Source organism: Polypterus senegalus, chromosome 15, assembly GCF_016835505.1.
Source record: "Polypterus senegalus isolate Bchr_013 chromosome 15, ASM1683550v1, whole genome shotgun sequence".
Lineage (NCBI taxonomy): Eukaryota > Metazoa > Chordata > Cladistia > Polypteriformes > Polypteridae > Polypterus > Polypterus senegalus.
The window spans coordinates 8,367,690-8,395,228 of record NC_053168.1 but is presented as its reverse complement, the minus strand read 5'-3'; the positions used below and the strand labels follow the sequence as shown (position 1 = coordinate 8,395,228).

General features: G+C 41.3%; 1 protein-coding gene across 1 annotated transcript in view; it reads left to right on the top strand.

The window, feature by feature from the left end:
* Positions 1-7,957: 7,957 nt before the first annotated feature.
* abhd5a (abhydrolase domain containing 5a) overlaps positions 7,958-27,539 on the top strand; it is a 79,262-nt gene continuing 59,680 nt past the window's right edge. The window contains exon 1 of the mRNA XM_039736931.1: positions 7,958-8,054. Coding sequence (XP_039592865.1) covers positions 8,023-8,054 — 32 coding nt within the window. The 5' untranslated portion in view covers positions 7,958-8,022. The remainder of the gene's footprint in view (positions 8,055-27,539) is intronic.

Here is a 27,539-nt window from a genome sequence, read left to right as displayed (position 1 = left end):
CAGAAGAAAGAAAGTCAGCCGACACGTGTTATTTTTATTTATTCCAATTCTGTTCACTGTTGTGTGCTCTGCGCTGTGCTGAGGTTTTGCTTTATGCAAATGAAGGTCTCAGCAGAAGTGATTGACAGGCCACATGAACAGCACCACTAACCAATAAGGTGGGCAGACGATTGAAGACGGGGCGGAGTTCTGGACAAGAAAAAAGAGACGTCATCACACGAAGTCCGGTGAAGCTCAAGGGAGATGCCAAACTCAATGTCTAGTTGACCCCAGGCTCTCTTAGACGGATGCCGACTCTCATCTTGGTTATCCGTTCTGCTCTGTTGACCTCCAACTCCTGGTCGTGTGGCTGAAAACTGACTTACCCTCCCAACTCTGCTCTTCGATCACAGAGCTGCAGACTGCAAGGGAGAAACATCGGTCGTAGATCGTGGTGCTTGAAGTTCTAATGGAGATGCCACAGAAGTTTTGTTGTGGCCCTTGAAGTTACTGCTCCACGCTCTTCATGTTCTTACATCAGCGTAACACACAGGGTACCGACACCTCTGGATATCCACCTCAAGCTTTGCTTTCCATATACATTCACATCTGTGGACTTTACAGGAGGACCACATACAACTGACGAAAAACACAAAAAGAAACAGCGCAGCTGAGTGAACGGCATAAACAAACAAAAATCGTAACTCTCTAATAACGATAATAATACATACTCAAAATTTACATTATTCCTACCGATAATACATTTCAGTTTAAAAGGATACACTTTTTCCCATTAAATTGTGTTTTGCAATGGCCAGTGTGAAACAAATAGACACGAGAGATTACGAAAGTTCGGTTGAAAAAGAGATATTGCAGTAAATGTGGCGAGGTCTTCTTCAGAAGGGAGTCTGTCATTAACTTACTTCATGATGGAGGAGGAGACGGTTTTCAGTTATGGAGACAGGAAGAGGCGGGTTCAGGAGGTTGGAAGCCGGAAGTGACATCATCAGTGTTTAGTCCATCAATCATTTGTTCTGCAGAGCGAGGAAGAGAAAAGGCCTTAAGTGACAGCACCAACCTGTGGCTTGGAAGTGGAATTGCTGCATGATGAGTTCTGAAGTTGTCTCTCAAACGCAAGCTTGTGACACCATCAACAACAGCCAAGTCACTTAGCAAAGCAGAAATTGATGTAACAGTGGAATGTTTTACTCACAGACAATGGTGTATAGCGTGTTCAAGAGCTAGCAGCTCCAGTGACCTAATAATATGATTATTACTACTTATTATTTGACTCATGTCTTTAACCAAGGTGGCTTACAACATCTGTCGTACAATTGGTTACTTTTCTACAGCTTTGTAATTGGAGCACAGCCAGGTGAAGTGACCTGCTCAAAGTCACACAACCTCAGGGTTTGAAGTTTAAAATGTCATCCGCTACAACACACATCCAGCGCACAGGAGCCAACTGTGAATAATGGGCACAGACTGTTCAGCCAATCAGAACGCAGCACGACTGCTTTGCCACAAAGATATTATTAGTTTTAAATTTCACAAAGTTTGTGGGAAGCTCCTTTTAAAATACATTTTAAACATGATCAAGTCTCCTTCTAATTGTTTTTTTTTAATTCTGTAAGAGATATAAAGACAGAACACTGTAGAATAGATGCACAGGGAAGACATACTGTATACAGTGAATAGATACACATACAGATATAGGGAAAGGCACTATACAGTGGTGTGAAAAACTATTTGCCCCCTTCCTGATTTCTTATTCTTTTGCATGTTTATCACACAAAATGTTTCTGATCATCAAACACATTTAACCATTAGTCAAATATAACACAAGTAAACACAAAATGCAGTTTTAAATGATGGTTTTATTATTTAGGGAGAAAAAATCCAAACCTACATGGCCCTGTGTGAAAAAGTAATTGCCCCCTGAACCTAATAACTGGTTGGGCCACCCTTAGCAGCAATAACTGCAATCAAGCGTTTGCGATAACTTGCAATGAGTCTTTTACAGCGCTGGAGGAATTTTGGCCCACTCATCTTTGCAGAATTGTTGTAATTCAGCTTTATTTGAGGGTTTTCTAGCATGAACCGCCTTTTTAAGGTCATGCCATAGCATCTCAATTGGATTCAGGTCAGGACTTTGACTAGGCCACTCCAAAGTCTTCATTTTGTTTTTCTTCAGCCATTCAGAGGTGGATTTGCTGGTGTGTTTTGGGTCATTGTCCTGTTGCAGCACCCAAGATCGCTTCAGCTTGAGTTGACGAACAGATGGCCGGACATTCTCCTTCAGGATTTTTGGTAGACAGTAGAATTCATGGTTCCATCTATCACAGCAAGCCTTCCAGGTCCTGAAGCAGCAAAACAACCCCAGACCATCACACTACCACCACCATATTTTACTGTTGGTATGATGTTCTTTTTCTGAAATGCTGTGTTCCTTTTACGCCAGATGTAACAGGACATTTGCCTTCCAAAAGTTCAACTTTTGTCTCATCAGTCCACAAGGTATTTTCCCAAAAGTCTTGGCAATCATTGAGATGTTTCTTAGCAAAATTGAGACGAGCCCTAATGTTCTTTTGCTTAACAGTGGTTTGCGTCTTGGAAATCTGCCATGCAGGCCGTTTTGCCCAGTCTCTTTCTTTCACTGACTCATTTATTCACACACTCACTCATTCATTAACTCACTCATTCACTCATCATACTCTCACTGACTCACTGATTCAATCATTGACACACTTATCACACACAAACTTTCACTCACTCACACTCTCATTGACTCACTCACTCATTCAAATCTCACTCACTGACACATTAACCCAGTCACTCCCTTTTTCACTTAATTACACTCTCGCTGATTCTTTCACTGACTCATTTACTCTCACTCACTCACTGACTCTCTCACTCACCTGCTAACTCACTCTTTCCCATTTAACTGAAAAGCTGAAATTTCTCATTCTCAGGATGGTACGCCCAGGTCAGTAGGTGTCCACTAAGAAAGGACTTTTGCATATATCCGTATTTAAGAGTAAATAAAACCCCCTACAGTAGAAAAAATAAATACTCCAAATTCTCAACAATGCCTTGATGGAGTTGATTGAAATTTACTGACATTACAGAAGAAAGAAAGTCAGCCGACACGTGTTATTTTTATTTATTCCAATTCTGTTCACTGTTGTGTGCTCTGCGCTGTGCTGAGGTTTTGCTTTATGCAAATGAAGGTCTCAGCAGAAGTGATTGACAGGCCACATGAACAGCACCACTAACCAATAAGGTGGGCAGACGATTGAAGACGGGGCGGAGTTCTGGACAAGAAAAAAGAGACGTCATCACGTTGAGGAATGGAAAGACGAAGTCCGGTGAAGCTCAAGGGAGATGCCAAACTCAATGTCTAGTTGACCCCAGGCTCTCTTAGACGGATGCCGACTCTCATCTTGGTTATCCGTTCTGCTCTGTTGACCTCCAACTCCTGGTCGTGTGGCTGAAAACTGACTTACCCTCCCAACTCTGCTCTTCGATCACAGAGCTGCAGACTGCAAGGGAGAAACATCGGTCGTAGATCGTGGTGCTTGAAGTTCTAATGGAGATGCCACAGAAGTTGTGTTGTGGCCTTGAAGTTACTGCTCCACGCTCTTCATGTTCTTACATCAGCGTAACACACAGGGTACCGACACCTCTGGATATCCACCTCAAGCTTTGCTTTCCATATACATTCACATCTGTGGACTTTACAGGAGGACCACATACAACTGACGAAAAACACAAAAAGAAACAGCGCAGCTGAGTGAACGGCATAAACAAACAAAAATCGTAACTCTCTAATAACGATAATAATACATACTCAAAATTTACATTATTCCTACCGATAATACATTTCAGTTTAAAAGGATACACTTTTTCCCATTAAATTGTGTTTTGCAATGGCCAGTGTGAAACAAATAGACACGAGAGATTACGAAAGTTCGGTTGAAAAAGAGATATTGCAGTAAATGTGGCGAGGTCTTCTTCAGAAGGGAGTCTGTCATTAACTTACTTCATGATGGAGGAGGAGACGGTTTTCAGTTATGGAGACAGGAAGAGGCGGGTTCAGGAGGTTGGAAGCCGGAAGTGACATCATCAGTGTTTAGTCCATCAATCATTTGTTCTGCAGAGCGAGGAAGAGAAAAGGCCTTAAGTGACAGCACCAACCTGTGGCTTGGAAGTGGAATTGCTGCATGATGAGTTCTGAAGTTGTCTCTCAAGCGCAAGCTTGTGACACCATCAACAACAGCCAAGTCACTTAGCAAAGCAGAAATTGATGTAACAGTGGAATGTTTTACTCACAGACAATGGTGTATAGCGTGTTCAAGAGCTAGCAGCTCCAGTGACCTAATAATATGATTATTACTACTTATTATTTGACTCATGTCTTTAACAAGGTGGCTTACAACATCTGTACAATTGGTTACTTTTCTACAGCTTTGTAATTGGAGCACAGCCAGGTGAATGACCTGCTCAGAGTCACACAACCTCAGGGTTTGAAGTTTAAAATGTCATCCGCTACAACACACATCCAGCGCACAGGAGCCAACTGTGAATAATGGGCACAGACTGTTCAGCCAATCAGAACGCAGCACGACTGCTTTGCCACAAAGATATTATTAGTTTTAAATTTCACAAAGTTTGTGGGAAGCTCCTTTTAAAATACATTTTAAACATGATCAAGTCTCCTTCTAATTGTTTTTTTTTAATTCTGTAAGAGATATAAAGACAGAACACTGTAGAATAGATGCACAGGGAAGACATACTGTATACAGTGAATAGATACACATACAGATATAGGGAAAGGCACTGTATAACAGACAGGCAAGGAAGGAACTACATAATTGACAGAGAAGCCACTAGTGAGATAGATAGATATAAAAGGCACTATATAATATTATAGATAGATAGACATGAAGGGCACTATATAACAGATAGATAGATAGATATAGATATAAAAGGCACTATATAATATGATAGATAGATAGATAGATATGAAAGGCACTATATAACAGATAGATAGATAGATAGATAGATAGATAGATAGATAGATAGATATGAAATGTACTATATAATTAATAGATAGATAGATAACAGTAGTATGATTGCAGTATATATAACAGTTTTATTACCAACTCGACGACTTGTCTTAAAAAAATAAATGAAAGAATTTATTAATGAACAGACGCCGCAGATAGGCAAGCAGGCAGTGAGATTAGAGATAAATATGAAAAGCACGAGATAGATAAAGAGAGATCTTACAGTATTGTCTATATGTTTATCTTCGAATATTATCTTCAAATATCAATTACAGCATTCTGTACTATAAACTTTAGCGATTTGCAAAAGAAAAAGATAAACGCTCCAGCCTGTTTATGACGCTGCAGGCAGACAGAGCGGCGAAAACTGCAGAACAGCGCCCTCCGAAACGGGAGTGGCGGAAAATAGATTGCATCAGTAATGGTTTAGCACTACCGTAGAGAATGAAAAGAAACGGTTACGAAAGGAGGGCGGCACGGTGGCGCAGTTCTCCCCGTGTCTGCGTGGGTTTCCTCCGGGCGCTCCGGTTTCCTCCCACAATCCAAAGACATGCAGGTTAGGTGGATTGGCGATTCTAAATTGGCCCTAGTGTGTGCTTGGTGTGTGGGTGTGTTTGTGTGTGTCCTGCGGTGGGTTGGCACCCTGCCCAGGATTGGTTCCTGCCTTGTGCCCTGTGTTGGCTGGGATTGGCTCCAGCAGACCCCCGTGACCCTGTATTCGGATTCAGCGGGTTAAAAAATGGATGGATGGATGGGTTACGAAAGGAAAGCACTAACAGTAGTTACACCGCGTTTCGGATACATTCGATTAAACAATGGCACTATAATTGACGCCCATTGTCTTACGAAATTTCCCCTACGAAGCCTGGTAGCAGCAGGTAGGTACAGTATATCGCTGTTGTGTTTTACAGCATGGAATGAATACGTATGATTTTGTTCAGTTTAAGGGATGGAAGATTAATGATGAGGTCAAAAACTCACTGTCTACTTAAGTTTAGATTTTGCTTCTATGATGTTCAAAATACATCTCATAACTGACCCTGCCTTCTTATTTAGCTTGTTCATTCGGTGGGCTTCTCTTGAAGTGAATTACCAGCCCAGCACACCACACACTGGCCATCACGGACTTGCAGAACCTGCTCGGTCCTGTCTACTTTAGTTCCTCTGGGCTACGAGACCAGTACCGTCTGTCATTGATGTGGTCCTTCAAGTACTTAATGCAACACCTCCACCCCACCCTATAATTGGATATCAATCACTACATAATTTTATTCAGTACAGAAAGAAGCTACACAAAATAAAACTTTCTTATTTGAATTAGTTGGAAATCTGTGCTGCATATGACCAGCATGCGCCCCACTACGAAGCTGGCAAATCAATACATGTGCTTTGTCGTGGTGCTACGCCGAGGCTTCGAAGGTTCGAATGTTCGGGTCTGTTTCCGTCCTTATATTAACGGCGCTGTCGCGTTGCATCAGCCTGGGCAGGAGTCGCCAGCAGGATTAGTTGACCTTCCGACATTTAAATGAGCAATTTAGTGTCAGCTGCAGGGGAGCCGATAAAAACGGCAGGCTTGCCAGCGTCACAAAAATAATTGCAACTCGTGAGACAGCAGCAAGCGGTCCATCTAAGGATAGTGAGTTACCTAGAAAAGGCAGGTGAAGAGGGAGAAGCCATTGGTAGTTTTAGCACGGCAAATTACTTATTTAGGACTAATAACATGATAATTGTAAGATCTAAATGAACACTCAGAGCGTTCAACCCATGCGATCAACAAGAGCGAGGAGTACTTGGGCTGTGTCGACCTCATGGCTACAATGATTTCTGTGACCCATGTGAGTTCCACGGTATATAAACAGGCGGATGATGGATGATTCTTTGCCCGGCCGGGACGCCATAATAAAGGAGAAAATGGACAGACGGGCTTTCAAACCGGGAAGGAGCAGAAACCGTGCGTGACAACATCTATTCACAATCCACATACAGTAAATAAAGCATCTTTCTGGAACCTTGATGCGGATGTTTCTTCAGGAAAGCAAGGATGATCTGAAGAACCGAGGTGGCGCCTTATATTTTTAAGAGTGTAGGGTCACCTTCTTCTTCCGACCATTTGCAAGCAACACTTTTGCATCCACATATCGAAGTTTTTTTGAAGACCACTACTTCGCAAAGTTACATCAGCGATGTGATGGATGTCAAGATGTATTTTTTAATGTTGAAAACAAACAAAAAAATGTGTTGCTCAAATAGAGAAGTTCGGCTTGCTCTAGATGAGCCAACAGATGTAACACAATGCATGACGACTTTTAAACTAGGACCTGAAACTAAGTAACTATTTAAAAAACATCCGAAGTATCATCATGGTTTACATTTGCATTTTATTTTAGGACCGTAAGTCCGCTAGTGGTTTCACTAGAGTGTAAAAATAAAAGTCTATATTCAGAAAGTGCAAAATTAGAACTTTATTTTAGAAACACCTTTTTTTCTAGCAATCGTGTGCTGCATGTGTGCGCGTTCTAGGCTCCATTAGATGCAACGTCGGTACCAGCCCTAGACGGGACGCCAGTCCATTGTACAACGTGTTTACAAACGGTGGAAAAGGAAAACGGGACAAAAGTGTCTGAAGTGAGAACAATTTCATAACAATTCGGGGAAAGCACGTGCTTGTGTTTTGGGTGGCACGTCGACCTTTCGCCCAGTTTTAAAGCTCCTCGCTGCCGCCCACCCCGCCTCTGTTTGTTGCAAGCTGACGTATAGAAATGAAATGTTAATACGTATACCACACTTCACCGTGTACGTCCACAGACAATTCTGAGCTAAGCGGCCATCCGTACAGTTCAGTAGGAGGAGATGTGGGCGGAAACTATTAGACGTCATACGCTCAGCCGCACCTCTGACGATGATAGCCCCGCCCCTCCTCAAAGAGTGGGGCTGTGAGTCTGACGTCACGTCAAGTTCATTCGGTGAAAAAAAGATGGCGGAGGAGACGGAGTCAGGAGACAGCGGGTGAGTCGGCGCCGTCCAAAACAAACTTACGGTCTTCTAAACAGAGCATCTGGAGGGGCAGGGAGGACTGTTGTAAGCTGCCAAACTAAGACCGATAAGAGTGACAAAAGGAGTTGGAAACGGAGAGTAGGACTAGCGAATAGAGCAGAGAGGCTTCCATACACAGAGGGTTTGTTTTGATTTCACTAAAGACGGATTTCGCAAAGCTTGCACGCCGCAGCAGAGAGCGGCTTTGACCGTGGCGCGATAAGGCACAGCGTACAATACAGACTGGTAGAGGCACAGCTTTGTCCGAAGCAGTGACATTACTAGAACCCGGTCCTTTTGTTTAAATAGCCCTTGCCGAGTTTTCTTTTGTTTTTTGGCCTGTTTCTTTTTTTTGAAGGATTTCTTTGCTTGGAAATCAAATGAGATGAATGTGTCAGCTGGCAGAAAGGCGCTCTGTAAAAGTGAAGGAGGCTCATGATGGGTTCCATCTGTCATTTTACGTTGATGTTTACCAGATGGGACAGTTACCGGTTTATTAATGTCAGTGCCGGTTAGGTCTCTGAGGGTTAGCGGTGTATACACGCCAATTGCAGACTTTCGAGTGCTTGGTATTTTATACCTGCCTGGATGTAAATATTAGGTTCATATTGTGTAATTTGTGTCTGTGTGTACATGTACACTCACTCTAGGCCAATGGAACACACAGTCACGTGAAAAAGTAACTGCACCCCTTGTCATGTTTTCTTTTTTGAAGTATATGGACACACATATGTTGTTCAGCCACACCATGACCATATGTGAAAGAGTGATGGATGCCAGGCTGAGAGGAGAGGTAGGAAGCGATCTGTGAGCAGCAATATGGTTTCATACCAGAAATGAGTACTATGGATGTGATGCTTGCTTTAAAAGTGCTGTTGGAGAAGGATCTAGGTGGCCAGAAGGATTTACATTGGGTGTTTGTGGACTTACGGAAAGTGTATGACGGGGTGCCACGAGAGGAGTTGTGGTGCCATATGAGGAAGATGGTAGGAGCAGAAAAGTATGTGAGGGTGGTGCAGGATACGTATGAGGACAGTGCGACTGCGGTGAGGTGTGCAGTAGGAAAGGCAGCCTGATTCAAGGTGAGAGTGGGATTACATCAAGGATCGGCTCTCAGCCCTTTCCTGTTTACGGTAGTGATGGACTGGTTGACAGATGAGATCAGACGGGAGACTCCTTGGATGACACTGTGGTCTGTAGTGGGAGTAGACAGCAGGTTGAGACGAACCTGGAGAGGTTGGGGTACACACTGAAGAGATGGGGAGTGAGAGCCAGTAGGAGTAAGATGGAGTACATGTGCGTGAATGAGATGCTAGGAGCAGAGGTGGTGAAGGTAGACAAATTCAAATACTTGGGTTCAACAGTCCAAAGCAACCAAGAGGTGAAGAAGAGGGTGCAGGCTGGGTGGACTGCATGGAGGAGAGTGGCAGGAGTGATTTGTGATAGACGAGCAACTGCAAGAGTTAAAGAGGTCTACAAAATGGTAGCGAGACCAGCTATGTTGTACAATCGTGGCCAAAAGTTTGAGAATGACACAAGTAGTGGTTTTCACAAAGTGTGCTGCTTCAGTGTTTTTAGATCTTTTTGTCAGATGTTTCTATGGTATACTGAAGAAGAATTACAAGCATTTCGTAATTATTGACAATTATATTAAGTTAGGTGGAGTGGTGGCTCTGAGGCTAGGGATCTGCACTGGCAATCGGAAGGTTTTCGGTTCAAATCCCGTAAATGCCAATAGGGACTCTGCTCTGTTGGGCCCTTGAGCAAGACCCTTAACCTGCAATTGCTGAGCGCTTTGAGTAGTGAGAAAAGTGCTATATAAATGCAATGAATTATTATTATTAAGTTTATGCAAAGACTCAATATTTGCAGTGTTGGCTCTTCTTTTACAAGACCTCTACAATTCGCCTTGGCATGCTGTCTGTCAATCAACTTGTGGGCCAAATCCTGACTGATGGCAGCCCATTCTTGCATAATCAGTGCCTGGAGTTTGTCAGAATTTGTGGGTTTTTGTTTGTCCACCCGCCTCTTGAGGATTGGCCACAAGTTCTCAGTGGGGAGTTTCCTGGCCATGGACCCCAAATTTCGATGTTTGTCAGGGTGGATTGCAGAGGTCTTGGAAAAAGAAGAGCCAACACTGCAAATATTGAGTCTTTGCATAAACTTCATATAATTGTCAATAAAATTCTTTGAAACATTGAATGCTTGTAATTCTACTTCAGTATACCAGAGAAACATCTGAGAAAAAGACCTAAAAACACTGAAGCAGCAAACTTTGTGAAAACCAACACTTGTGTCATTCTCAAAACTCCTGGCCACAACTGTATGGTGGCACTGACAAAAAGACAGGAGGCAGAGCAGGAAGTGGCAGAGCCGAAGATGCTACGATTTTCGCTCGAAGTAATGAGAGTATGCAGGACTAGAAATGAGTGTTATTAGAGGGACAACACAGGTAGTACAGTGTGGTGACCAAGTAAGAGATGGTTTGGGCACATGCAAAGGGCAGATGAGGGGTACATCAGGAAAAGAATGAAGAGGAATGACAGAGAAGGAGGTTTATGGATGTGATGAGGGAGGACAGGAAGGCAGTCGGTAGGGCAGAAAATGACAGAGATAATTGGATACGGATGTGGTGACCCCTAAATGACAGCAGCCAGAAGAAGAAAAGGAGGCACCAATATTTGATATGTGTTTAAAGAGTGCCAATAGCTAAAGGTGGTTTATTAAATCAAACATCTTGTCACCATTACATTTTGGTGTCATTTGTATAATTTAAGTAAACATTAATGCATTTTTTTGCTTGTAGAAAAGGTAATTGCACCCCTTTATTTATCAGGACCTCAAATTCCTCAGATTAGAATGCACAAGAGCAGCTGCAGATGATTAGCACATCATTGGAGAGGATCTTGTCTTAGTTAAACCTCAGACATGTTGTGGGGTTTGCATCTTGTTGCTGAATACTCCTTTATCTAGGAAATCATCAGATGGAAAGATTCTCTCATCAGATTGGGCGGCCAGCACAGACTTCACTAAAGAAAATCCAGGAGCAGGTAGACAGCCAGTTTGCCAAGGTCTCCAGGATGGTGACTTTGTTTTTGACTTTCTCTTTTACAATTTTATTGTCCTCTATTGTGAACTGGCCATAGTTCATCAGTTAATTAATGGACAGATTATGTTGATTTCATTTATGCTTAATCAGTTTTTTCCTTGTTCTCAGTGTGTTGTAACAAATCTGTATTTTTATCTGTACGTATTAGTAATTAGTATAATCTATACTTGTATGTTAACTAAGAATTGTTCACAGTGCCAAGAAAGAGCACCACAGATGCAATGTTTGCTCTGAGGATGTTGATGGAGAAGTTTAGAGAAGGCCAGAAGGAGTTGCATTGTGTCTTTGTGGACCTGGAGAAAGCATATGACAGGGTGACAAGAGAGGAGCTGTGGTATTGTATGAGGAAGTCGGGAGTGGCAGAGAAGTACGTAAGAGTTGTACAGGATATGTATGAGGGAAGTGTGACAGTGGTGAGGTCTGCAGTAGGAGTGATGGAGGTGGGATTACATCAGGGATCGGCACTGAGGACAGGTAGATAGATGAGATTAGACAGGAGTCCCTGTGGACTATGATGTTTGCTGATGACATTGTGATCTGTAGCGAGAGTAGGGAGCAGGTTGAGGAGACCCTGGAGAGGTGGAGATATGCTCTAAAGAGGAGAGGAATGAAGGTCAGCTGGAAAAAGACAGAATACATGTGTGTGAATGAGAGGGAGGTCAGAGGAATGGTGAGGATGAGGGGAGTAGAGTTGGCGAAGGTGGATAAGTTTACTTGGGATCAACAGTACAGGGTAATGGGGATTGTAGAAGAGAAGTGAAGTAGAGAGTGCAGGCAGGGTGGAGTGGGTGGAGAAGAGTGTCAAGAGTGATTTATGACAGATGGGTACCAGCAAGAGTGAAAGGGAAGGTCTACAGGACGGTAGTGAGACCAGCTGTGTTATATGGGCTGGAGATGGTGGCACAGGAGACAGAGCTGGAGGTAGCAGAGTTAGATACCAAGATTTGCATTGAGTGTGACAAGGATGGATAGGATTAGAAATGAGGACATTAGAGGGTCAGTTCAAGTTGGACGTTTGGGAGACAAAGTCAGAGAGGCGAGATTGCGTTGGTTTGGACATGTGCAGAGGAGAGATGCTGGGTATATTGGGAGAAGGGTGCTAAGGACAGAGCTGCCAGACAAGAAAAAAAGAGAAAGGCCTAAGAGAAGGTTTATGGATGTGGTGAGAGAGGACATGCAGGTGTTGGGTATAACAGAAGAAGATGCAGACGACAGAAAGATATGAAAGAAAATGATCCACTGTGGCAACCCCTAACTGGAGAAGCCAGAAGAAGTAGAAGAAGTTCACAGTTCTGTGTGCCTTCAGTCAGAGAAGTGTGATATAGAAAAAAAATAAGTTGTAGTTGTGTGTGTCAGCATCATGCCTCCAGAGAAAGAGTCCTTTATAAGACTTTAAAACATAAGGTAATAGATGCCTGTGAGTCTGGGAAGTGAATTAAAAAGATCTGATGACAATTCAAAATCAAAAATTCCACACAGTTTGGAATATCGTCTATAATTAGAGGAGATTTCAAACAACTGCCAACTTGTCCAGGCCAAGCTGTCCCAGAGTGGTCAGCCAGAGAGCAGAATGCAAGGTGCTGAAGGAATTACGTAAGAAATTTGAGGATCCAATTTAGTCCATCAAGCTCATATATACTCAGCAAAAAAAGAAACGTCCCTTTTTCAGGACTGTGTATTTCAACAATAATGTTTTAAAAATCCAAATAACTTTACAGATCTTCATTGTAAAGGATTTAAACAATGTTTTCCATGCATGTTCAATTAACCATAATCGATTAATTAACAGCACCTGTGGAATGGTCGTGAAGACCTTAACAGCTTACAGAAAGTAGGCATTTAAGGTCACAGTTCTAAAAACGCAGGACACTAAAGAGACTTGTCTACCGACTGTGAAAGATGCCCAGGGTCCCTGCTCATCTGCGTGAACGTGCATTAGGCATGCTGCAGGGAGGCATGAGGACTGCTGATGTGGCCAGGGCAATAAATTGCCATGTCCACACTGTGAGACGCCTAAGACAGCTCTACAGGGAGACAGGAAGGACAGCTGATCATCCTCGCAGTGGAAGACCACGTGTAACAACACCTGCACAGGATTGGTACATGTGAATATCACACCTGCGTGACAGGTACAGGATGGCCACAACAACTGCCCGAGTCACACCAGGAACACACAATCCCTCCATCAGTGCTCAGACTGTCCGCAATAGGCTGAGAGAGGCTGGACTGAGGGCTTGTAGGCCTGTTGTAAGGCAGGTCCTTACCAGACATCACCAGCAACAACGCCGCCTATGGGCACAAACCCACCTTCGCTGGACCAGACAGGAGTGGCAAAAAGTGCTTTTCACTGACGAGTCACAGTTTTGTCTCACCAGGGGTGATGGACGGATTTGTGTTTATCGTCAAAGGAATTGAGCACGTCTGGGACCTGTTGGATCAGGGGTGAGGGCTAGGCCATTCCCCAGAAATGTCCAGGAACTTGCAGGTGCCTTGGTGGAAGAGTGGGGTAACATCTCACAGCAAGAACTGACAAATCTGGTCCAGTCCATGAGGAGGAGATGCACTGCAGTACTTCAAGCAGCTGGTGGCCACACCACATACTGACTGGTACTTTTGATTTTGAGCCTCCCTTCATTCAGGGACACATTGTGAAACATTTTTAGTTTATGTCTTATGGTGTTGACTTTTTTAGTGTTCATACAAATATTTACACATTAAGTTTACTGAAAGTAAAAACAGTTGAAAGTCAGAGGGCGTTTCTTTTTTTGCTGAGTATATTTAACTAATAGCTAAACTGTCCCAGTATCTCATCTAGATAACTGTACATCTTTAAGGATGTCATGGTTTTCTGCTTCAACTCCATTTCTCGGTAGTTTGTTCCAGAGTCCCACAACTCTTTGTAGAAACAAGTGCTTCCTGACTTCAGTCCTAAATGCTCCTCCCCATTATTTCCAGTGATATCCTTGACTAGCCGATTCGCTGTTAAGTTGGAAGAAGTCTGCAGTATCTGCTTAATCAATGCCTTTGAAGATTTTGCAGTTCTGGTTTGGGTCCCCCACGCATTCATCCTCTGCTCCGAGTCTGTCAGAGTATCCTGGGATGTGCTTGGTTGCTGTCCTCTTGTGGTGTTATGGGTCCACAGCTCGTTGAGAAAAGGCAATGTTTAATAAATAATCGATGTGCTCGCGGCTTAGCGAGGGGACGTTGGGCCATAGTGGGCCGCGGGACGATCCGTAGGGTGTGGGCGTTTCTCACCTAGTGCACAGGTGAGGAACTGCCCACATTCATGATTGTCCCGTGGCTAATGCTGCAGCTGCGGTGGCCCTCGTCATTTTTAAAAAGAAGCGCGAGTCGGTTTTAAGGGAAAAAAAAAGAAACGTTCGGTGAAAAAAGAAACGATCGGAGAGAAAAAGGAAAGGAGAGGACGGAGGTTACCGGAAGCAGGTCGGTGAAAGAGAGAGAGAGAGCCGCGAAGAGCAAGCGGACGGGCGAGCGAATGAGCGCTCGTGGACAGCTGCGTAGAAGCTGGGTGTTAGGCCGACACCCACGTGTTTGTGTTGATGTCGCTCCGCTGAGCGATCATGTAGCGGGAGTGACCAGGGAAGGCGACTGGCCGCAGAGAGGCCATTGAAAGGCAGCGGAAGTCGGGAGACTTGGTGGTGGGAATCCCCAACGTGAGCGACCTGGCCGTTGTGGGAAACCAAGTTCTCCGGGACTGGGATGAGTGCCATACGAGCCAGGGATCGGGAGGTCTCCAGTCTCGAGCGTGTGATGTAGGAGGGCAGCTGCAGAGAGCGTCTTGCCTGCTGCTAAGCCCATACGGGATAAGCAGGTGAGACGCATACAGAAAATAGGCACCGGATTTGTTATTGTTTTAAAGACTGCTTCCATAAGAAGATTTAACATCACGTTTTAAAGGATTGTGTTTTTTCTATTGATTTTTAACCTCCACGTGTTCTTTTTATGGATTATTTATTTAATGAATTTTGAAGATCTGCACTATTTATTGGAACACTGTTTTTGATTTGTTGACTGCTTTTAATAAAAGCACTATTGCACTTTTTGCAACACCCCTTGCTCAATTGTCAATTTGCCTTCACTGACTAGCTCACTCGGCAACATTATCGACGGTGTTGGGTTCAAGGGTTCCCAAAATGCAAAGGGAGTGTGGAGCCAGAACCCACATCGTCACACCTCTGCACACCCTTCAAGCGCTGCTATGTCTTTCTTGTACAGTAGATGTGGTCTCACCAGTGCATTATGTAGTCCGAACGTAACGTCACTTGATTTAACTTCAGATGTTTGTATGATATTATAATCTCATATTTTATTTGCAATTCTAGTTGCTTTTGCAATGCTTCGATGACAAAATGTTGTGCCAACATAAACCCCTAAAAATCATTTTTTCTCTAGAACAGTGTCTTCCATCTTGTATTTTACGATTGATGTTCCTTTTACACGTTTGTACATTAAATTGCATTTTCCAAGTGTTCGCCCACTTCTGAAGCTTGTCCAAGTCTTTCTGCATTGTTTTTGCTGCCTTCTCAGTCAGTGTATGGCATTGCTGCGATTTTGGTATCATCTGCAAATTTCAAAGGTTTACTAACTATTCCAAAATCAATGTCATTAATGTAAATCAGACAAAGTAACGGTCCCAGAGAGACCAGGTCGATGTCATTAGATTAGGTGAGACTTGACTTTTTGCATAGATGTTCATTTACTTATTTGGGGGATCCCTTTTATCCAAGGCAATATCTGAGATAAAGTTGGCTCCATTTCTTTTGTTTTTCCAATTGAAGCACTGGCAGGTGAAGTGACCTGCTCTTGGACAGACCAGTTAGCAGTAGGATCTGAACCCACAACCTTAGGGATTGAAGTTCAAAACCTTAACCAGTATACCCACACGTTGCCTGTAATAAGTGTCCCTTGTCATGCTGGATACTATCTCGCACAGGGGTTGTTAACCTGAGGTCCGTGGACCCCTAGGGGGTCCATGGATGGGTTTCAGGGGGTCTGTGAGGTCAGATAAAAATTGGCATTTATATTCACTATATAGCCCAGCTGAACAACATTCTCATTGAAATAAAGTAGATAATGATAGAGTAGATGTAGTAGTACTAGCAGAAGATCTGTTTTAATTTGCACAAGATGACTGGATTTCCTGATTATAATGAGTGGCCATTAGTTTTTACATAGATTATTTACTTTAAAGTTTAATAATACTTTGTGTATGTCATATATGTATGAGACAATCCAATCTCGATAAAGAAAGTACATTACATTCATTGTATGCAAAGTTGTGTTTATGTGAATATTTTTTTTTTTTTATAGCTTTCATCAGATTCTTAAAGGGGGCCGTGACTCAAAAAAGGTTAAGAATTACTGATCTGGGGGCTCATTATTATTATAATGATTATTGCTATGATATATTTCGTATAATTATACTTTGTAAATGATTTTTTTTAATCCTTGAGAATGTCAGCCTGTCATTGATTGACATTAATTTTTCTTTAGTTCCTTTCCGGAGTGAACAGCATTGGCCGATTAGGTGACGCTCTGAGCATAATACAGTGAGTCATTGGTTGAGAATGAGCTTATCAAGGAGCAGTTCTTAGTTCACCTTATTAGGTGACACTGCACCTTAACATACCTGCCAAATTTTCAGTTATCTACAGTGTAATTGTGCTTATGTTGTGACATTTTGGACATGAAAACTGCTTTCAGTCCTTCAGTGCTTTAGAACCTGTCCCTGACGAGAATGGTGGGTGCAACTGTGAATGTGATTATACATCCCACTCCTCCCAAGGACAGACACACTAATCCTAACAATTTGTGTCAAGCATCTTCTTAGTCTGGACATTTCATGTCTTTTTTACATGCTTCTTGCATAAATTATTTGTTTTTATCAATTTGGTTGTTGCTTTTTTTTCCAGATCACTAGGTCAATTTACAGTTGTAGTAAGGCAGTTGTGTAGTTACTGTTCGCAAGTTAAATGACTTACAAACTAGCTGTGCTCCCTGTCTAAGACGGGTTGAAATCTAAGTAATCAGCGTAGACCTCAACATTAAAGTTTGCAGCGCACTATGCAGTGTGTATGTCTCTGTTTTAAACCATGTGGTATGGGATTTGTAAATGCAGTGTTAATATTTGTGGTGCACCATCTGTTGGAATGACTGAGACAGCAACCAGATAGACAAATAAACACTTATCCTTTTATTTTTAACTTTATTGAATTTATTAACATCAAATAACACTCCATACACACAACTCGAGTTTTACAAAAAGAAAAAGGTTCAAAACAAATCAACCCCCACCCCTGAGAAAGAGAGCTAGGCCAGCAGTGTAAAACTTTATGCTAGTAAAGACAAATAAATAGATAATATAATAATTGAATAAAGATAAATGGAGTAAAAGATAATATAATAAATGAATAAAAATAAATGGAGTAAAAGAGGGGATAGAACCTGCTTCCTCTATTTGAATGCTTATTCTAAAAAGTTATTGATGAGATCCTGCCAGGCTTTGAAAAAGTTTTACACAGATCCTCTAAGTGCGAATTTGGTTTTTTCCCAGTTTCAAATAGTATATAACATCAGTTACCCACTGAATTAGAGGAGGTGAGTTAGGATTCTTCCAGTTGAGCGAGATAAGTCTACGTGTTAATAGTGAAGTAAAGGCAATTTTAGTTTGCCCTTCTGGAAGGACACCAAACACAGCTGTTAGTGTATCAGGAGGGATTGTGACATCCAAGCTGTCTGAAAGGCATTTAAAGATTTTAGTCTAAAATGTTAATTTGGTGCAGGCCCAAAACTTGATTGCAGCGTTCGCCGGTTGGATCTTGCCCTGGAAACATTTTGGACAATTTTAAATGAGAGAGATGCGCTCGATACATAATTTTAAGTTGAATAATTGTATGCTTTGGGGATATGGAGCTCGAGTGAATTCTGTGCAATGTTACTTTGCACTCCTTTTCTGAAATATTGACACTTACCCTTTTATTAAGGTGGACCAGCTGTGCCACCCATCTAAGACGGGTTGTCATGTAAGTGATCAACATAAACCTCAGCGTTAGTTTGCAGTGCACCTTGTAGTGCATATGTCTCTGTTAAATGCCATTTGGTGTGGGATTTGTAAAAACAGTGTTAATGTTTGTGCTGTGTCAGCTGCTGGAGTGAGAAATGCAAAGCATTTTATTACTAAAAACATTTGTGATGCGCCATCTTTTGTAGTGACTGAGGCTTAGTAGCCAGACAAACAAACAGACCCTTTTATTAAGGTGGATGGTCACACATTGTGCCAATGGAAGGGAGTGAAACTGCAGTCCTCTGATTTATGGATATAGTAAACCTCTAAGCCAGACTGTATTGTCACTTATAAAGTTTGCATTAGTTGCACATGTTTACAGTGGTGTGAAAAACTATTTGCCCCCTTCCTGATTTCTTCTTCTTTTGCATGTTTGTCACACAGAATGTTTCTGATCATCAAACACATTTAACCATTAGTCAAATATAACACAAGTAAACACAAAATGCAGTTTTTAAATGATGGTTTTTATTATTTAGGGAGAAAAAAAATCCAAACCTACATGGCCCTGTGTGAAAAAGTAATTGCCCCCTTGTTCAAAAATCACCTAACTGTGGTGTATCACACCTGAGTTCAATTTCCTGATTACTGCCACACCTGTTTCAATCAAGAAATCACTTCAATAGGAGCTGCCTGACACAGAGAAGTAGATCAAAAGCACCTCAAAAGCTAGACATCATGCCAAGATCCAAAGAAATTCAGGAACAAATGAGAACAGAAGTCATTGAGATCTATCAGTCTGGTAAAGGTTATAAAGCCATTTCTAAAGCTTTGGGACTCCAGCGAACCACAGTGAGAGCCATTATCCACAAATGGCAAAAACATGGAACAGTGGTGAACCTTCCCAGGAGTGGCTGGCCGACCAAAATTACCCCAAGAGCGCAGAGACGACTCATCCGAGAGGTCACAAAAGACCCCAGGACAACGTCTAAAGAACTGCAGGCCTCACTTGCCTCAATTAAGGTCAGTGTTCACGACTCCACCATAAGAAAGAGACTGGGCAAAAACGGCCTGCATGGCAGATTTCCAAGACGCAAACCACTGTTAAGCAAAAAGAACATTAGGGCTCGTCTCAATTTTGCTAAGAAACATCTCAATGATTGCCAAGACTTTTGGGAAAATACCTTGTGGACTGATGAGACAAAAGTTGAACTTTTTGGAAGGCAAATGTCCCGTTACATCTGGCGTAAAAGGAACACAGCATTTCAGAAAAAGAAAATCATACCAACAGTAAAATATGGTGGTGGTAGTGTGATGGTCTGGGGTTGTTTTGCTGCTTCAGGACCTGGAAGGCTTGCTGTGATAGATGGAACCATGAATTCTACTGTCTACCAAAAAATGCTGAAGGAGAATGTCTGGCCATCTGTTCGTCAACTCAAGCTGAAGCGATCTTGGGTGCTGCAACAGGACAATGACCCAAAACACACCAGCAAATCCACCTCTGAATGGCTGAAGAAAAACAAAATGAAGACTTTGGAGTGGCCTAGTCAAAGTCCTGACCTGAATCCAATTGAGATGCTATGGCATGACCTTAAAAAAGCGGTTCATGCTAGAAAACCCTCAAATAAAGCTGAATTACAACAATTCTGCAAAGATGAGTGGGCCAAAATTCCTCCAGAGCGACGTAAAAGACTCATTGCAAGTTATCGCAAACGCTTGATTGCAGTTATTGCTGCTAAGGGTGGCCCAACCAGTTTTTAGGTTCAGGGGGCAATTACTTTTTCACACAGGGCCATGTAGGTTTGGATTTTTTTCTCCCTAAATAATAAAAACCATCGTTTAAAAACTGCATTTTGTGTTTACTTGTGTTATATTTGACTAATGGTTAAATGTGTTTGATGATCAGAAACATTTTGTGTGACAAACATGCAAAAGAAGAAGAAATCAGGAAGGGGGCAAATAGTTTTTCACACCACTGTATGTTTTATGAATAGCAGGATTTTAAAAATTTAACAGGATAAGGGGATGGGTAATCTTTACCATTCTCACGACACCATTTTTTAAAAAAAATGTTTTTTTGTGCTCGGTTATTTAAAGTTGTAGAAACAGAGCAGAAAGTGTTTATGAGCTCAATGTAAATTCGACCTGGACCATTTTAGTTAAAGTTCACATACTGTAAGATGTTAGCCCAAGTTAATAAATGTAAAGTTAAATAACAATTGGTCATATGGAAATAAATAATACTGAACATTAAAATAAGGTCTGTTATCTTTGACAAACAATAGTAAACCAACATGTTCATGTTTTTAATAGAAATTGAGACCTTTTGTTATCAAGATACCATTAAATTGTTTTAAAAATACAGCCAAGACCTTCCCATTGTTACTAATGGCTATTACTGCCTGAAATGACTGTTTTCTAATTTATTATTCACATAGGAATACCATTTTCAGCTGCCATTCCTTCAGTGTCCTAATGGTCGACTCCCTTAGCTTATCCTTAGTTAGTCATTTTAAATGCTAATTACAACAACATTTATTTCTATAGCACATTTTCATACAAATAATGTAACTCAAAGTGCTTTACATGATGAAGAAAGAGAAAAAAGACAAAGTAAGAATTAAAATCAGAGAACACTAATTAACATAGAATAAAAGTAAGGTCCCGATGGCCAGGGAGGACAGAAAAAAACAAAAAAAAAACTCCAGAGAGCTGGAGAAAAAATAAAATCTGCAGGGGGTCCAAGGCCACGAGACCACCCAGCCCCCTCTAGGCATTCTACCTCTCATAAATGGCCACAAGCAGTCCACATTGTATTCAGGGTTCTCATGGAAGGACTTGATGACGGTCACGTGGACTTCTGGCCTTTAATCCATCAATGTAGGAACATCACGGTGCTTTGATTAGGTGGTGGTGGCGCAGGTCGCCACCACAGAAAACCGGAAAAAGGACAGAAGAAGAGAGTAGTGGAGGGGTTAATGTGGATTGCAGAGCCACCATGAATAATAATGATAATTAATTGAATATACAGAGCATCAGGAATTAACTAAGATGAAGCTATGAGAAAGCCATGTTAAAGTAATGTGTTTTCAGAAGTGTTTTAAAGTGCTCCAGCGTATCAGCCTGGCGAATTCCTATTGGCAGGCTATTTCCAGGTTTTAGGTCCATAACAACAGAAGGCCACCTCGCCGCTTCTTTTAAGTTTAGCTCTTGGAATTCTAAGTAGACACTCATTTGAGATCTAAGGTTACGATTTGGAGTGTAAGGTAGGGCTGTGCGATATGACCAAAATCTTATATCCCGATATTTCATTTCATATCCCGATATCACGATATAGTACATTTTCTTTGTATTCAGTGAATAGTTTATATAATCACCACTCCTTTTTTTCATTTAAATTAAAAAAATCAAAAATGAGAAGTACTCAACTTGTAATTATTTCTGTTCTTTTATTTAGAACATTTGAGCAAATGTTTGACTTAGAATGTAAACATAAAATGTTAATGTATCAAATATAAAACACTTTTCAAAAACAAATTACTAAAGGCCCAATATAAAATACTGCTATATAAAATGCCTGACATAAACAAAATGTGAACTGTAGCAGCAATAACTCTCACAACATATATTAAATATAAAAGGATCAAAGCACTAACAACTAAACTATATACAGTAAGGCCAATAAACCCTTTAAACAAAATAAATACAAGTCTAACATTAACTGTCAAAACCAAATGTAAACATTGTACTTCAAACTGTAGCAGCAATAAGGCTTACGACAAAAATATATTAAATATATAATATTAAATATAATATTTTTTAGGCTACATTCTAGTAAAATGTTAATTTGCACATCGTAGTGTGGCAAATCTCCGTTAATGAGTTACAGCTGATCGCACCGTGCGTGGGACTGGTCGGCGCTAACGTGTTGATGCCGTCCAGCCCCAAGCACGGGGCGATCCGCGGTAACTCGTTAACGGAGATTTGCCGTTAATGCAGTTGTGGCGTGCGTAATTTTAACAAGATTAACGCTGACAGCAAACGCTGAAGGGAAAATTATGCCTTAAGCAAATTGTTTTGGTAGCAATTAATCTTCCAAGCTTTTAACATGCTCGTTTAAATAGTACCTTTACAACTGTAATATCCTACGTGGCCTGCCTCTCAGTTGTAAACTCTCTGCATGCTCGCTCACGTGCTTTTGTGGAGGTGGTAGAAGAGGTTTGTCGTGTTGGAGTCTGTGGTAGCGATCGGTTTGCAGCATAATTTGCACAGTACCGTTTTCTGGTCCGTGTCAGACTCTTCAAATCCAAACCATCTCCATACTACAGAGGTAGCCCCTCGTTTAGGAACAAGGTCCTTCTGTGTGGAGCTACCTGGTGTTGCCTCGTCTTCATCAGCCATGCTAGTGTGTCTGCCTCCACGTGGTGGCCATCAAAACAATGAAAAAAATATTGCTGTAAACAGTTTATTTTGCGACACCACGAAACAAACGATAGCGTAATGTGCAGCGATAGACGTTTTCATATTGTCATCCGATGTATATCGTTATATCGAACAGCCCTAGTGTAAGGTGTCAGACATTCTAAAATATAGGATGGAGTGAGATTAATGAAGACTTTATAAACCATAAGCAGTATTTTAAAGTCAATTCTGAATGACACAGGTAACCAGTGTAGTGACATCAAAACTGGAGAGATGTGCTCAGATTTTTGTTTTCCTAGTTAAGATTCTAGCAGCTGCATTCTGCACTCGTTGCAATCAATTTGTCTTTTTTAGGTAGTCCTGAGAGGAGTGCGTTACAGTAATCTAGTTGACTGAAAACAAAAGCGTGAATTAATTTCACGGCATCTTGCAATGATATAAGAGGTCTAACTTTTGTTAGATTACTTAACTGAAAAAATGCTGTCCTAGTGATCAGATTAATATGTGATTTAAAATTCAGGTCACACAGTCAATAGTTAACCCCTAAATTCTTTACGTCCTTCTTGACTTTTAATCCTAATGCATCAAGTTTATTTCTAATAACCTCATTATTGCCAATCACTGAAATTTCAGTTTTCTCTTTATTTAGTTTGAGAAAATTACTACTCATCCATTCAGAAACACAAGTCAGACATTGTGTTAGTGAATCAAGAGAATCAGGGTCGTCAGGTGCTATTAATAAATACAGTTGTGTGTCATCAGCATAGCTGTGGTAGCTCATGTTGTGCCCTGAGATAATCTGACCTAATAGAAGCATGTAGATCGAAAAGATCAGCGGACCCAGGATAGTGCCTTGTGGAACACCATATAGGATATCACGTGTCTTTGAAGTATAATTACCACAACTAACAAAGAATTTTCTACCTACCAGGTTCGATTCAAACCAATTTAAGACCCTGCCAGAGAGGCCCACCCACTGACTTAGGTGATTTCTAAGAGTATTGTGATCAATGGTATCAAATGCGGCACTCGGATCCAAGAGGACGAGAACAGATAAACGGCCTCTGTCTGCATTTGCCCGCAAGTCATTTACTATTTTAACGAGTGCAGTTTCTGAAACCCGACTGAAACTTATAAAGAATAGTAGGTTTATTGAGGTGGTCATTAAGCTGCATAATGACTGTCTTCTCTAGAATTGGTTATTAATGAAACCTTTTGTATTTGCATTAGCACCCTTGAAACCTGATATTCGGTTCACTTTTATTGCAAGGTACTGGCATTCATAAAATTCACTCCTGTGTTCAAAAACTGCCAAAACAAAACAAACCTCTTTCTCAGGAAATGTGACAAGTCTGTTTTGCACAATAAAGGATACAAAAAAACGGGAAGCCACAGATGCTCAATTGCATAAGAGGAGAAGGGCATCACAGTCTGTAGTTTGAGAAACAAACTCCTTACAGGTCCTCAGTTGGCTTCTTTCATTAAATACACCCCAAACACCAGTTTCTTCTTCAACAGAGAAAAGAAGACTCTGGGATGCTGACCACAATGCTTGTTTCCAGTCATCGGTTCTCCAATGTCTGTGTCCTTTTGCCCTTTTTAACCTTTTCTTTTTATTTGCCAGTTTCAAATCTTTGAACCTCTGCTTCTTAAGCTACCATCCTGGGAGTTGTCTTTCCTCTGTTGCAGATGACACTGGGACTTGGTTTGCATTTTAGGAAGAAGCCAACTAAGGACCTATAAGGTGTCTTATCCTCTTATGCAGTTGTGCATTGGGGCCTTCCCCTTCTTTTTCTTTTGTGGTTAGATCCAGTTTGTCGTCTTTTATTCTTTATATAGCTTAAGGAATCATGCATAGTGCTAGTTGGTTGCAGGGCTGTGAAGTCGGCACCCTAAACATTCGACTCCATCTCCGACTTGTCATTAGGCTCATATATTTACTATGGTGATTGAAAGTACACAACATGCAAGATAGAAGGCACTTCATCACTGCCACTGAATCATCAGGCTACTTTTTACCACTCTAACAAGTTAAAGTTCGGGTTTAAAGGCTGTTGTGGTTTACAAGTACTTAAGAAACATTAAACATAAAAGTAAACTTAAGAATTTAAAAAAAAAAATTTTTTTATAAAAACTATAGAAGAAAAAGTAGTTTCATTGAATCAGTACATGTGAAATTGGAAATTTTAACACATTGCTACTAGACACGTTACCTGTTTTTTTAAAATAAACGCAAAATGTTTGAGAGCTCCTGCCCTATGTTACTGTACCTTCAATGCCTTTCTACAGTGTCCTTGTGTGTCTGATCCTCTCTTGTCCAGCATTCTGTCTGTCAAGCGAGTTCCTGTAAGGTTTGCTTCCTTTCAGATTTTGTCATCTCGGGGCGCCTTGCTTACCTCCTGTCTGCTTTAAAACTTCCTGTCTTTAAAGGAGACTGTCAGCGTGCCTCCTATGCCTTTACTCCTCCTTTAGCATCGAACACTTGCTCCAGAATTGAATTTCAGTTGTTCACAGTACAATGAGATTCAGTGTGCAGCATCTTCCTTTAAAATGATAAAAGTAATATGCTAAAATAATAAAAATATAAAGGGTGGCGTACGAAAAACCGAACCGTCTCCGATCGGCTGGCTCGAGCTGTTATACAGGCGGGTGCCGTCACAACATGGATGGAGCAACATGTCACAATTCTCGCGAGTCACTTTCTCAAATTCACAACGTCTTCACAGAGGAACAAACTGTCAGCAAAGGTTTGTGGCCACCAAGATCACCGGACCTATCCACTTGCGACTTTTACCTGTGGGGCAATCTGAAGGGAAAAGTGTATGTCAATAATCCAAAGACATTAGAGGAACTGAAGGACAGTATTTGGAGTGAAATTGGGTAAATTGAAGCAGCTGAGCTGCGCCCCGTCTATGACAATATGGTGCGAAGTGCAGAACAGTTTATTGATGCATAAGGAAATCATTTCCAGCACCTCCTCTAACTATCCATCCATCCACTTTCCAACCCGCTGAATCCGAATACAGGGTCACGGGGGTCTGCTGGAGCCAATCCCAGCCAACACAGGGTACAAGGCAGGTACCAATCCTGAGCAAAGTGCCAACCCACCTCCTCTAACTAGTAAGTACAAATTTTTGTACTGCATCTCTTTCGTTTCGTGTACGGGATAAGAAACGTACATCGATGTTGGAGTTGGAGATGGTTTGGTTTTTCGTGCGTCACCAATATGAAAACACAAATATAATGTACATATGCATATAGTGCAAATAGTGTAGATTGTTCATAAAATGGCTCATATTATGCAATGTTGTGATTGTAGTGCAAGTTTACAGTGAGGTAATTCTAATTGTTCTACTCTTGGGATAAAGCCGTCTCTGAGACTCGAGGTCCGTACATGAAAGGCTCAGTAGCATTTGCCAGATGGGAGATGTTCAGATGAGTGGGATCCATGCAGATGCTGGTGGTTTTCCTGAGGCAGCGTGTACTATAAATGTTCTCCAGGGCTGGAATCTGCACCCCGGCAATCGTCTGCACTCTTGACACATCTCACTGTAGTCCTTTCCGATCAGTGAGATGTCCACACACAAATACAATAGGCTGAAAATACTCTCTGTGGTGCAGGGCTAGTAGCTCAGCAGCACTTGTTGAGGGAGGCTAGCCTTTTTCAGCATTCCTCTTTCAGTCACATCACCAAAGCCAAACTGACCAATCAGATTGCCTTGATGGACTGGACACACATAACAGCATTTTATTATATGGTAGCTTTACATTGAGTCGGACTCTGAACATTTTTACCAGCTCTGGCTGCAGTAACCCAATCATTGCTTTCGACTGTTCAGCCACAGTATACCATATATGAACGTTTCACATCTGGATTTGAACTTTTATCATCTTCTTCACTTATCAATGAGCAGCACTTTTGAATTTGCTTACATAATAACCCGAAGTAACAATTATCAATTTGTTCATGTAGATACAGACGTTTGCTGCCTGTGATAACAAGTTGATGGTCCTATTTCAGTTTCTGTGTCTTTGGTTGTTTACCTAAAAAACATAAATAATAGAAGTTTATTCAGGTTTTACTACAATTTTCAGTTCGGGTCATATTTGTTGTTCAGTGTGCATTTCTTTAAAGCAGGGTGGCAGAACAGTATGGCATATTAGAAGGAACTGCTGAAAGAATTTTGTTTCAGTATGCCTTGTCATTATGTGCCAGTATCCCCTAGTTGTCATTTTTTATGCAATAATGTTCTTTTTATTCTCTAACTTGATTAGTGTGTTTATTTTTCTGGCACTGGCTGGCAATGGGGGGTACAAGTTGGGGAAGCTCGTGGAGTTATTTTGCTAATCAGCTTTTTTAATGGGTGAGAGGGAAATTCACATTGGAACAAAGTGTACTCGAGCAAACTAGAAAGAACTACAGAATTTCTTGGAAATTGCTGGCTGTGTTATTTATAAGGGTTAAGCGCTTTCAGAAATGGCCTAAGGCTTCTTTCAGAGCAGTAACATTTTCAAGTGAAACCTAGAAATATTTGGTATGGCTCAGATTTTGAGGTTATATAATTTGGACCAATTGCAATAAAGTAAACAGCGTATTTAAGAAGAGTTGGTGTTCTGTAGGTTTCAGTTGAAGGAGCAGAAGCTAATTTAAAGTCTGGCGTTTTTGCAGTGCAAAATGTCAGGGGTTGTACAATAAAATAATGCCATCCTTCTATTTGATGAACACAACCGTAATGATTTTTATTTTTTTTATTTTTGATGTACTTTAATAATCCCTGAAGGATTTTTTTGCATGACCTTTGGAGGTCAGAGTGTAGGGTCAGCCATTACAACAGAGCACTAAAAGCAGTTTTCAGGTTACAGGCCTTAATCAAAGGCCCAACGGAGGAATGGGATTTGAGCC